Source organism: Falco cherrug, chromosome 3, assembly GCF_023634085.1.
Source record: "Falco cherrug isolate bFalChe1 chromosome 3, bFalChe1.pri, whole genome shotgun sequence".
Taxonomy (NCBI): Eukaryota; Metazoa; Chordata; class Aves; order Falconiformes; family Falconidae; genus Falco; species Falco cherrug.
In genome coordinates, this window is record NC_073699.1 from 23,592,818 (window position 1) to 23,605,577 (window position 12,760).

At 33.2% G+C, this 12,760-nt stretch overlaps 1 protein-coding gene across 3 annotated transcripts in view; it reads left to right on the forward strand.

The window, feature by feature from the left end:
• The window catches only part of CSMD3 (CUB and Sushi multiple domains 3), a 726,530-nt gene that overhangs the window by 317,359 nt on the left and 396,411 nt on the right, over nt 1–12,760 (forward strand). For all 3 annotated transcript variants that reach the window (XM_055706136.1, XM_055706138.1, XM_055706139.1), the window contains one exon: nt 11,017–11,138. In XM_055706136.1, coding sequence (XP_055562111.1) covers nt 11,017–11,138 — 122 coding nt within the window. The remainder of the gene's footprint in view (nt 1–11,016; nt 11,139–12,760) is intronic.

The following is a 12,760-nucleotide window of genomic DNA, read 5'->3' on the forward strand; positions in this document are numbered from 1 at the left end:
AACCCAAACAAAATTCAGATAATCTGAAAACAGTAATTTTTTAAGTGGGGATATTCTTTCTGCAAAAGTTACATCCCTTTCTACCTCACAGAGGTATTATGAAAATGAAATAATTAGACATTATAAATAAATTTTAAATCTTTAAGTCTTGGTAGATGTGAAGATGTTTTTTACACAAATGCGCTACAGTTTTGTGACATATTGTTAATTAGTAATATCTAGAATATGCATTGACTGTAGCTCTTTATAAAGGCAATATATTCCTCATTGCTCAGTTGGGCTTGTAAATGTAATAAAATCCTGTTTTCCAGCAGCTGTCTACTTTATATGCCTAGTAATGTATGCTACATTTTACTTGTACATACATTATCCTATGTGAAGATCCAGATCTTGTCATTACTTATTTCAGTACTGCTTATTAATTATTCTACTTTCCAGAGCATCAGCTAAAGAGACACTAAAAAAATCATGGAAAAAAATACATGCTTATAATTAAATGTATTCCAGTCTTTGTAAATAAGATTCAAACCCAGCATACTGTGACAGTTTCTGTATTAATTAAAATATATAAATATTAGTTGGGGGTTCTTTTAAATAGACATGGCAAACTATTCTGTATGTAAATACATGATCTTATGTCCAAAAGACCTGAGCACCTCTAAGTACTAAAAGAAATTTTGAAAACCAATAATTGAATCTAATAACTACAGAAAAAAATACTCGTGAATTAGGGTATTGTCTAGAGGAAATATGAAAAAGGAGAACAAAAAGCTTGGAGCATCTGAAAGCTGGATAGCTGAGAATATAGGGGAAATAAGAGCTGAGAGAAAAATATTGCTCCAAAAATCTGCACAGACATGATACAAAGTTGACAGGAGCATCCCTTGGCTTGGAAAAATATATGAAGTATACAGATGCCTGGCTGCTCACTTTGTAATTAAAGTAACAAATATTATTTTTTTTTACACATAAAGGAAGAATTCTAAGTTATCTTATCCTTGCATAGAAAGAATGGCATAGACTACCATTAAGTTAACTTGGCTTGATTTTTTCTAAGCTGAAATATAAAACATCTTTAAAAAGGGCACTGAAGTTTAAGGAATTTCAATACTTACAGGTGCAGTTCCATGCGAAAGTTAAAAATTGTCCTTTATCTGTAACAACATTAACATAAAATTAATACAATAAATCTTGATTGTCATAATTACTTTTCTAAAATATTTTTTCTAAATTTTCTAAAAGGTTAATGCTAAGCACTACCTATGAGGTGATATGTCAGATTTCTAGCCCAACTTATGTTAGTCAAATCGTTTTGCTGGGGTTTTTTTGTTTGTTTTGTATTGTTTTGTTTGGTTTTTTTCCCTAAAAGAAAAATGTGGGAAGCTTGTTTGAAAGTCTACTCTATTATTTTTAACTTCATTAAGTCATGTTTTTTTCCTTCTTTTTTCTATTTCCCCTTTGACTGAGAGTATAATGTGACCTTGTTAGGTGAAAATATCATGCCTGAAGTCTTTTTTATCTGATTTAATCTCAATAAAAATGCCATCCTTCTAATATAAAGTTTTGAGACAAGCAATGAAGAGCTGTTCAAATAGGTTGATGGGTAGTTAAGAGAAAGGGCTCATTCCTTGTAGTCAAAAGGATTTATGTCTGCTTTTCTACATTTTTTTGTCTTTGGATTTCCAACTCAAAAATTCACAGGAAATATAAATAATACAACTTTGAGCCAAACAAATCAAAAAACTCTCAAAAAAATTTACCTCAAAACTAATTATATCCAGCTCTTAAGAAAGTAGAGAGTGATTGTAAAAAATTCCAGAGATTTTTTTTTCCTGAAATACATATTTTAGTAATCTATTTTCAGATTAGAATTATATATTGGTACTCTGATGTTTTCTAGTCTTAAAAAAAAGAACTACATTCTCTTCACTGTTCAGTGACTCAGATAAAATTCATAATTACTTGATACTAGTGAGAAGAAAAAGCATTCTGTTGGAATTAAGCTTTTGAGCTCAATATATTAATAAAGTGATAGAATTACTTGCATACATTTAGTATTTCTGTTCATTTTGTTTCATCTTTCCATAAGTTGCACAGTATTGAATAAACTCTACCACTTGAATTCCATTTAATCTCTTGTGGCCTACATCTCAAGATTTTATTTCAGGTAACTCAGTATTTCTTCACAAATTATAGGGTTTTCTTCTGAAGAGTAACAGTCAACTGTGCCTTAGTAGCTAATCATCCCTTTCCTTTTCAGATTGGCAGAGCGTTGCCTGTTGTATGGAGGGCATACTGCAGGAAGAGTTATAGTTTGGAGGAACTAAGTGAATAGGTCTTGCTGCAGTGTTCTTGTGTGTCCTATAAACCAAAATAAAAGTCCAGAAATCTCAAGAGAAATATGGAATTAGTGATGGAATTAATTCAAATTTGCTTCTAGAGGAAGCTACCCTAGGAAAATAATAGTCTACCAAAATAGTCTTCTTTTTCTCTTATATTCGACTAATACCAACTTAATATTTTTAGTATTCTTTTTCTATTAAGCACTAGCTAACAACAGAGTTTTTAGGAGTAAAATCCTTGTGGTTTATTTAATACATGATAAACTTTTAAGATAGAGTGCTAGCAAAATCAGCTCTTTCTTTTTCTATCCTATAACAAAAGTGCTTTTAGTGTGTTATATGTGCCCTGAAGCCAAATACTGAATTGTTTTTGTCAGGGATTTGCAGTTTCCAAATTCTAAAAAAGAAGTTTTCATACAAGATTTCTACAGAGACGTTCATCTCCGTCATGATAACATTTGAAAGTATGTAGTATAAAACAGTTTCAGTGTTTCTGGGAAATATATGGCTACCAGGCAACTCACATCCAGCTTAGCAATGAATTTCCCTCTAAACTTGCACTTTTGGTATCAGAATGTATCAGAACACTATTGGTCTGATAGTAAATTGCCATCTTCTTGATAGTGATTAGTTAGGCACTGAACCAAATTTATAGCAGTTTTTACTAATTGTGTAGTAATCACAGAAGGTGCTGTTAGCTCTGCTTCTTATGCAAAGCATTGCCAGTGAAGAATGCTATTAAAATATTGAAAAATATTTTAAAAATATTATTAAATTTCTACAATTAAAGTTCATGTGTAACAATTTAGTAAAAGTTTCCATGCCTTGTTAGATAATACACTTCTTAGAATGGGACAGAACTTCATTGTCATATGTTTAGTTTAGTAATCTCCAAACTTTTTTAATTGAGCACTCAAGTAAAAAAAAATTCTGATCACACCTCACCAATATATGGTTATTTCTTTATTTATAACTTATATTCATGTACTATGGAAGTTCTAATATTTTATTGCTGCAAAAGAGTGGGTTATCTTGCACAAGACCAGTGGTTTAGTTCTCATAAAAAAATGAGTGGATTAGGTCAGGTTGCTTAAAGAATCACCATCAAAGGTATGATCAAAATATGTTTAATTTGAGTTTCTGGAAATATGACTGCTCAAAGTTCAATGGCAAGGTTCACTCTATTAATTACTGCATGGGTTGAACACGCAAAGGAAAATTGAGTTAGAATTGAGCTAGCTTGATTTACACATCAAAGGCACAAAGTCATAAGGCAGACCTTCCTGTTGAGTTACAAGGTTCAGAATAGACCCCCTTGCTTTCTAAACTCTTAATAGAGCTTAGGTGCAGCTAGGTCCAATCTTAGTCTCAGACTTGGACAACAATTTATATCTAAAGGATGTCTAAGGTTTACTCACAGTTTAAGGTTGATCATAACACTTTAACAGCACTTAATCCATGACTATTTTAACATTTACAAAGTGAATCAATGCAATTTACTTAAATTACAAAAGTGGTTTACTGCAGATTTGAGAAGGTAATACTTATACTATACTTATTACAATATAGCTAAGTCAATTCACACACAAATGCACAAAAGCACAGAAGAGTTAGTTACAGATATATATGCAGAAATGTACAAAGGTATACCTGTTAAAAGTTGCACTTGAGTTCAGTGAAATACTCATGTTGAATGCCTTTGCAGTTCTCAACAGGCAAAGGGTTGAACCTCAAGGAGCATGGGCATCAGCCCAGGCCCCATTGTCAGCTTTTGGTGACAGTCCTCCTAGTACTGCAGACTGGGGTGTTCAGGAGCACTGAGCAGCATCATGATCAGAGGATGATGCTGGTTGCTGCCTGCTGCAGTCCAGGAGGGCTCAAAGGGTCTCACTTTTGGCCCGCTGTTTGTAAGGATGTGAGATAATTGACCTTAGTCATCTGTAAATTTCCCTCCTGGCCATAACCTGAGTCGGTATCTTTTTCAAAATTCCAATAACAATAGTACCGTTCCACTCAGGTTATGATCTGGGTCAGGAATGTTCCAAAGCTGCCAGGGAGTAACTGACCGTCCCTGCTCTCATCCTCTACCTCGGCCAGGCAATAGAAGTTCCTTGTACAAACAGTCTTTTTCCCCACTTAGCCATGCAAGAGTTACCAGTATGGTTAAAGGGTGCTTAACCACCCAACTCTTATACAAACTCAAAGGCCTAATGGGGATTCCTGAGGTTGTAGGGCAGCCCAGAAGAGGGGCAAAGTGTGCCACCACAGATTCACATTTTGAAACGTCCCTCAGAGCCACAGAAATGTCTAAGAGAACTGTGTCTATCTTGAAATGCATATTCTGGATCTTTAGAAAGTGTACTTCATCAAAAGTGATGCTGTTCTAAGCTAGCTCATTATCCTTATTTAGATTCAGATTCTTGTATGCTTGAGCATAGTGGGGAAAAAAGAAAAATAAATAATAAAAAAGACAAATAGCTTTGTTTATTATCCTGAATTGTATCATTAAAAGGAATCCTTTCCTCTTTAATTGTCACTTTGCAAGATGTTCTGGGCAGGTAGTGACACACAGATGGCTTTTTCTGAAACCTAGTGTGATACAACTGTTAGCCAAGAAATTTTCTCAGGACCCTAAGGGCACCGACAGCCCATCCTGGTGCTCCCCAGCTCCATCTAAGCAAATGCAAAAACGAAAGACCTTCTTAATCTGGAAAATTTCAGTGAGGGTTTTTTTTTTTGAAATATTGGAATTGTGTTACTATTCTATATGCTCTTAGTACACTACTGAGATCTTATTTTTTTAATTCTATACTGTATTTTCTTATTATTTTGAAATATCTCTTTGCTATACAGTGTGAGCAATAGCAACAGTAATGAAGAAATTTACTGTGAGACATACTGTCTGAATAAACTTCTGTAGTATCCCAAACAGTTTATTATTTTAAAGAACTTTTCTTTTTCCTTTCAACTGAAAATAGATAAGACTAAACTTCTAACATAACTTCTCGTACTCTTTGAAGTAAGGTATAGCCAAAACATACTCATTACTCTGCTAATAGCGAGCTGCTAGTTGTCACAACCTAGTTAAATATACAAAAGCTGAAGCTTTTATAAAAAAAAAATACAATTATCTGCTATTTATTTTCATGATGAATACATATTTACAGGTAGGAATTTTCAGGAGCAGGCGGACTTTTTTGGAAAGTTTTAAAGGTTGCATTTTACAAAAGAAAGATCTAGTAAACAAAACAGTTCATTAAAAAATAAAAAGTTTTAAGATGACTTTTGTTTCTTTATTTGAATATTTAAGAAAAATAGGAAAAGTTTTGACTACTTGGAAACTGGTAAGACATTAATGTATTATGTGGTATGCTAAATATGCACTTTTCTGCTATTAATATACAAATTCAATGTCTACATCTATACATACATATACATGCATATTTTTTGATATTTTGTATATAAGAACTGTGATGAAAATGCCTTTATATAATTTCAGTGAAAAATATTCTGTTACTAAGTTCATCAATTTATCTTTTTTCAATTCCTTAATTTGTTTTCACTTTTTTTCCTATTTAGACTCTTTTGAGTGAGCGGCCTTGCTAATAGCTTTCTGAAAATCCAATTAAATTCTGATTTTATCTTTTAGTTTAGAAAATTTTCCATGGAACTCTAACAAGCTGAATTTTCTTGTCTTACACATGGAGCTAAGCATTTTGCACATACTGAGACAGTGGTTATATTTTTTTAATAGACTGCATGCTTTTAATCAGCGTCCTCATACTGTAGGTGTCCCTTGTTTATCTTTGTTCTCCAGATAATGCATTGCTTTGTATACTTTCACAGTTTTGGTGCTGATGATGCATTTTCTTGATGGAGGTTTATACCTATTTATTCAACAAACAGTTTATTTAAATGCTAGTTGTACTATCTTCAGTATTAAGGACTGCAAAAAGAAAATTATCTTTGTTAATATTTTCTCTCTATTGACTTTTATATGTCATCATAGTTAATTGTTTTCACTAAATTTTATTCTCCTTAATAGGTTATATGACATTCTTCCATATGCATAATTGTCATTCATGATTTCTTAGTATAGGCTTGCACTACCTTTGTGGTTTTAACATTTTCTCTGCCAGTTAGAAAGCACAGGTATGCATTGGTAAAATAAGTTACTTTCAAAGTTTCTTTCAATAAAATATTCTTTCAAAAAGCCTTTTGTAATTACAAGGGAAACAGAGAATTAGACATCTCAGGAAGTAAGATATTTTAAGTGCATGATGCAAGGATGTATATTTTACAAATGAAAAACCTTTACTGACACCAGAGACTTTTTAATTTAAAAAAATTATACTTGTTTTTAAACTGATAATCAGATTTTTGTCTCCTATGGATATGTAAAGCTCCATTAACTACTATGGTCCTATATTTATTTTAATTAAATTAAATATATATATATATGTGTTAAATTTCAGCTATTCAAAATATATGTGTCAGAAAAGAAATTATACTCTGTAAGGAATATTTCTACCTTCCCACCTTTGATCATACTAGTTTTCCAATACTCAGCAGTTACAACTACAGAATTGCAATCCTACACATTTTTGTGCAAGCTTCATAGTTGCATCTCTGTATGTATCATCTTTGCTTAATTAATTTGCCATATTGATCATGTTTACTCCTTTCTTCATACTAATCTCAAATTTAAATTCATGTGAATGTCTGAAGTTAATAGCAAAACTCATAATAATTTCTGAAGAGCAGATTGGAGTATTGGAATTGCAAAAGCTTTCTACCAATTTACTGATTTCTGTCTCTCACCAAGAGCTGATTCAGTGCTTACAGGACAGTGAGATCTTAATTGTTTTTGTCTGTTACATGTAAATGAACTAATGATCTTTTTCCTGTATTTATAATGTGTCTGAAATCAGATCTGGTACTGTAAGAAAATTTACATTTTTTCTTCAAATAAACATAGTGACTTAGAAGTATAAATGGTAGATCATGCATATCAGTGTATTATAATTTGCTTCTATAGAGTTGTAGTAAAATCCCTTTTTTATGAAAAATATTAAGGATCAAATTTTGGACGTCTCATGTTTGTATTTCACTGCACTGTTATGACTCTTATTAAGTAAAGTAATTAAGTGGGTTTAATATGCATCTGTGACCATAAGTAGTATAAATTTAATGTTTGGTTCTGAAGTTATTAGACAGCCATGTCTCTACACTTACATATTTCCAAATACTGTATGAAATACTGAGAAGCACAGTTAGAACTAGTCCTCAAACACATGAATTATCTGCATAGGAATAGTAATCTAATTCATGTCTTTAGATCTGTTCCAAAAAAGAAAGCAAATTCTTGCTGAATAATAAATAATCAAAGCCAGGATGGAAACGTCCAAATATACAAGAGTAAGCTGGAGAGGAGCTGATCTGTTTCTTAACAATACTACTAATACTAGTAATTAATTTCCTGATATCACACTTTTAATATTTCAATTTCTTCAAAACACAGCAGCTTAGATTCCACCAGTGATTGGAAGCTAGCTTGTATTGCCACAATGTTGACTTGAAGTAGCAACCAATGAATTTTGACAGACTAACACATCAAATATGTCTATAATCAAGGAGGCTTCTTGTGTCAGAAGGATCTATTAATGGTAGATGAATCTGAATGCCTGAATGCCTGTGGAACTTCTGTTTTACATTGTATTGTGGAAACAGGCAGCCAGTCAGCCATGCAGGTGACAAGTAGCCAATATCAAGATTGTGTGGCAGGGTTCTCAAATCCTTAAAATAAGTAGGGACAGATTCAAGAAGTCCAGGAAAAGGTGTTATGTGATGTTAACTTACCATTATATATTCTAATATATTTTTATTTACAGTTTTGCGACTTTCAGCTTATTTGTAAACTCTTCTTATGTTAGACTTACTCATGTGAAGAGCTGTGTAAGTCAATTATCTGAGTCAGTACTCGAAACCCACTGGAAACAATTTATTCTTCTTATCTACTTTACTTACTCTTTGCAGTGTGGTAAAAATCAGCACAGAGCCATGAGAGGCAGTGCACACTTACGTGAACTGCCTTGCGAACAACTACTTGAATTAGGAAGGGCTGTCAAAGAATGTTTTAAAATAAAAGATATAGGAAGTATTTATAATTTTCAATAAATAAAGCAAAAATTTTATGTAGAACACTTGCTTTGTTTCTGATTTTCCTAATAATCAATAAAAGCTGAACAAAAATTCATCTTAATTTTAGAAGTATATACTACACTTGCCTGTACCTTGTGGCACCTTCAAGGTTGCAGCAATTGAAGAAAAAATCTTCATGTGATTCATACAAAATTAGAGACAGAGGCAGGAAACCTGTGATGTTTACTGAGATAAAGACCACATGTAATGGGCTAAAAGCAAAAATGGAAATATTGAAGGATACAGTATTGAAGAATACAGTATTGAGGTTTACAGGCAAATATAAATTACTGGGTAAAGAAATCACGTAATAATTTTCTTGGTTGTATTTTACTGGCAAACTGTGGATTTTAGGCTTGAACATAAAGTATTAGTTTATTAGAATATTGTTATAGTAGAACGTTGCTTGCACTACAGTTATTACTGAACAGAAATACTCTGATATTCACCAAAATGCACAGATGTGTTTTGTTCATCAGTCACCTGACAAATGCAGTGAGATCAGTCATATACAGCCATTAAAACCCTAAAGGTGTACACTTTTCTCCCTTTAACCCCAAAGAAATTCAATATTAACCCATAACTTTTCAGTATTTTATGTTTTTGTATCAGGAGCTTTCCCAACCTGCAAATAAATATAGCTAATAGCTTCATCTTTGCAGCTTCTTATATTTGTATTTTCTAATTATTGGACATTCATGTTTAAATCACTCCTTTTTTTCCTTCTTAACCAGACTTTACGACCAAGTGATTGATTTAATTTGTGGTGGGGGTTTGGGGTTTTTTTGGTGTGTGTGTGGGGGTTTTTTGTTTGGTTGGTTTTTGTTTTTTGTTTTTCCCCTGCTGGATTTCAGACTATGGTACTGAAAGCAAATGTCTGTTAGGAATATTTCATATTAGTATGAATAACAGAAATTAGGAATCAATGTCTTAGCTTTCATTAGGGCCATTCTTCTATAGAATGACATGGCTTTACTTTGAGACCTCCATTATGTAGCTAACTTGAGAAAAGGCAGCAAAACCTATTCATAACCTTACCACAGCATATGTGCTTTATGTCCCAACTTTGCCCCAAAGGGTGTATTCACATGTTCAGATGGAGTACCAGATTGTATGTAGAATACTCATTGGTTTTCCCGTCTTGACTTTCTTCCCCCACACAGAGATGAGCTGCTGGAGTCATACAGTTTCTTATTCCAAACATAGATGAAAAGCTGTGCTCAGCATTAGTCTCACAATTATGATCTCAGTGCTTCAGCTATTGAGCATAAATGAGGAGCCTTCCTCTCATCTCCCTCCACTCTCCTTGTCTTCAGGCTTCTGGTGTGTCTTTGAACAGACTATTCACTAAAGTATTGCTTCTCTGAGGGGTAAAAGTGGTGCAGGTGGATGGAAATAGTGACGTTCTTTCTAGAGGTTAGTGGGAGGAAAGGAACAAGTCTTCATCCAGCAACAGCTGAATCTTCCTCTGGTACTGATCAAATAAACATGCTTTGCAAAAGTGCAATACAACTGTATGGCAATTTCACATATCTTAGTGTGAATTTTTTTATTCATATAGGCAAGATGTTCTGTCAGAATACAGTAGAAGCAATAATTTACCTTCTGCAGTGTATTTGTGGTGTCATAACAATCACGGGAAAAATAGGTTCATGTGTAGCTGAGGCTGCTTGCCAGTTCTACAGCTTCATACAAGGAAGTTAACTAATATTGCATTCAGCAAAATATGAGTATCAAGGAACCAGCAATAAAACTTCTATTGACTTCAGCAGATTATGAATTTAGTGCCTTACAAATGTCATTCACGAGCAAAAAGGACACAGTTTATTTCCTTTGTGTTATTTGTGATGTGAAACACAACCTATATTAAATAAGGATATCAGTTTGTTTTTATTGAAGGTATACTACTGTAAATAACCATACAGACTTTGATTTGTAAATAAATGCCCTTTGTAGTCTTTAAAAATAGAGAACACAATTCTGTGTAAGTCTAACTTATAAGTTTCCTTTAAAGTTTTCAGTGCTTCAGCCATTTGTTCAATGGGTTGGACAGTGGTTATAGCAGAAAAAATGCTGCCGTGCCATACACAAATACATATGCATAAAAAATTTACAGTGATAAAAGTGTTCTTTGTGTTCTTATCTTTCAAGACATTAGTGAAGGTAATGACTAAATTACTTCTTGAAATGTTTTAATAATATCTATATAATTTCTTTTACTATATATTTACTCTTTCTATGCCAAATACCCTTTTTTTTTTTTTATCAAAGTCTATAATCTTGGACATAAAAGAAAGTCTATTTTACTTTGTCAGAGTAACTATACATTAATAGCCTTTTGTATAAGATGGTTCCAGTTTTGGTTAACAGTATTTTAATCCTTATGTCTTGACTAATGTAAGTTAGAGCTTGGTTTATGAATCTGCTACATGTATTTTGTATGTGACTTAAAAGGTGAACTTTCTTTTTGCAGTCAAGACTTGTGGATCCAATCTGCAGGGACCTGGAGGCACTTTCACATCACCCAATTTTCCATTCCAGTATGACAGTAATGCTCAGTGTGTGTGGGTCATCACAGCTATCAATACTAATAAGGTAAGTTTAAAATTCTGTCTTTGCTTTAAAAAAAAAAAAATACTAAAAAGCACATGTAGACCATTAAATTTGTCACTAATATGATTTATCTCTGCAGTCCAGCTTCTGTACTTGGTGCATTGCAGACATTTCTAAGAAATGGCTGATGTTAGATGGGTGGGGACAGATGTTAAAACCTGTTTTTTTCCCCTAAGAGTGTTTTGCTTTTTGTATGCTGAGTAGATGCTGTCATGTCTTTATGTGTTTCTCTAAATGAATTCCCAGAAGAAACTACTCAGTGGTATGAAGCACTGTCATGGGTCCACTAATACTGTGTTACAATCAGTAGAGCTGTTTTGTGTGTATGATTGTTTATATCATGTTTGGCCTTAGACTATGTGAGAAATCACTGAAGTTCATGAATTCACTTTCACTTCATGAAAGACTGTTTTAAAACGGTGTAATTTATTTCATTGTCTGAACCACTGTATTAAAATCCTATATACTTTATATCTACGCTTTAAACCAAAAGTACTGGGAGTTTGGGTAATGCCAGTAGAGCAATAAAGCTAAGTTATGACACCAGTTGTCTTTAAATTCAAGAGCTAGGCACCTGGCAGCAGTGGCTATATTCTATTTCCAGGTGTATCATTTTATATGAACTGAGTGTAATGGACTTGTTCAGCTGTAATAAAATTAAAATTAGCAGTACAGCTCAGGAATGCTTTATAAAGGTCCACCAACATCTGTGTTTGCTGGTACATGGGTATATTCTGCCGCCTAATTTCTGTTTTATATTACCTTGCATCACACTTCATTAATTGATCAGAGAGGCCTAGAAAACCTACTCTTTTACACCTGAGTTTATCAAAGGACTTGGTTAAAACATGATTACATTTCAGAAGCCATTTAACTATATTAGTGCATTTCTCCCTCTAGTCTTACAAAGTCCTGTGTGGAAGCCACCCTTATGCTCCACTTTGGAAGAAGAAAAAAGGATATTTAATCAAGTGATTTGAATATTCATAGTGAAGAAGCTAGCTGTGTTTGACAGGGGAGGGAGGGTTGTTTGTTTTATCCTTGTTCCAAGGACTGCTCACCCAATTTATTCAATATATAGATCATCAAAAAGGTGTCAAGAGTCCTTCAAAGATGATGCAGTCTCTGTCCCACAGATGGGTAAAAAGTACAAAAGTAATAGTTAAGATCCATTTCTCTGGCCCTTCATATTTTTATTTCATCAATCAAAACCTGTTGATGATCAAGATGAAATCTGTGCACATCCAGAATTTCTGAGAGAAATTTCTGTCAAATGTGGCAATTTAATATAATTTTTTTTTTTGAGGAAATTCAATGCAGCTCTTACACTTTGAACAAGTGCTCCAAATGGCTTCAAAACCACCACTGAGCTGTTGCATAGAATGAATTTAAGACCTTTTTGGCTACATTTTACATAAAATGGTTTCCTTTCTTAGATGCAACATGGACATGTCTACGTAACAAAAAAAGTCTAGTAAGTTTTTATATATTCTACCAATAGCAGAAGCAAAACTTTAAGCTCGCAGACTGGTATGGATCTACTGCAGGTAGACTGCAGGTTTAAGATTAAATGACTTGAAGAGTGTTAAGTATCATACTCAGAC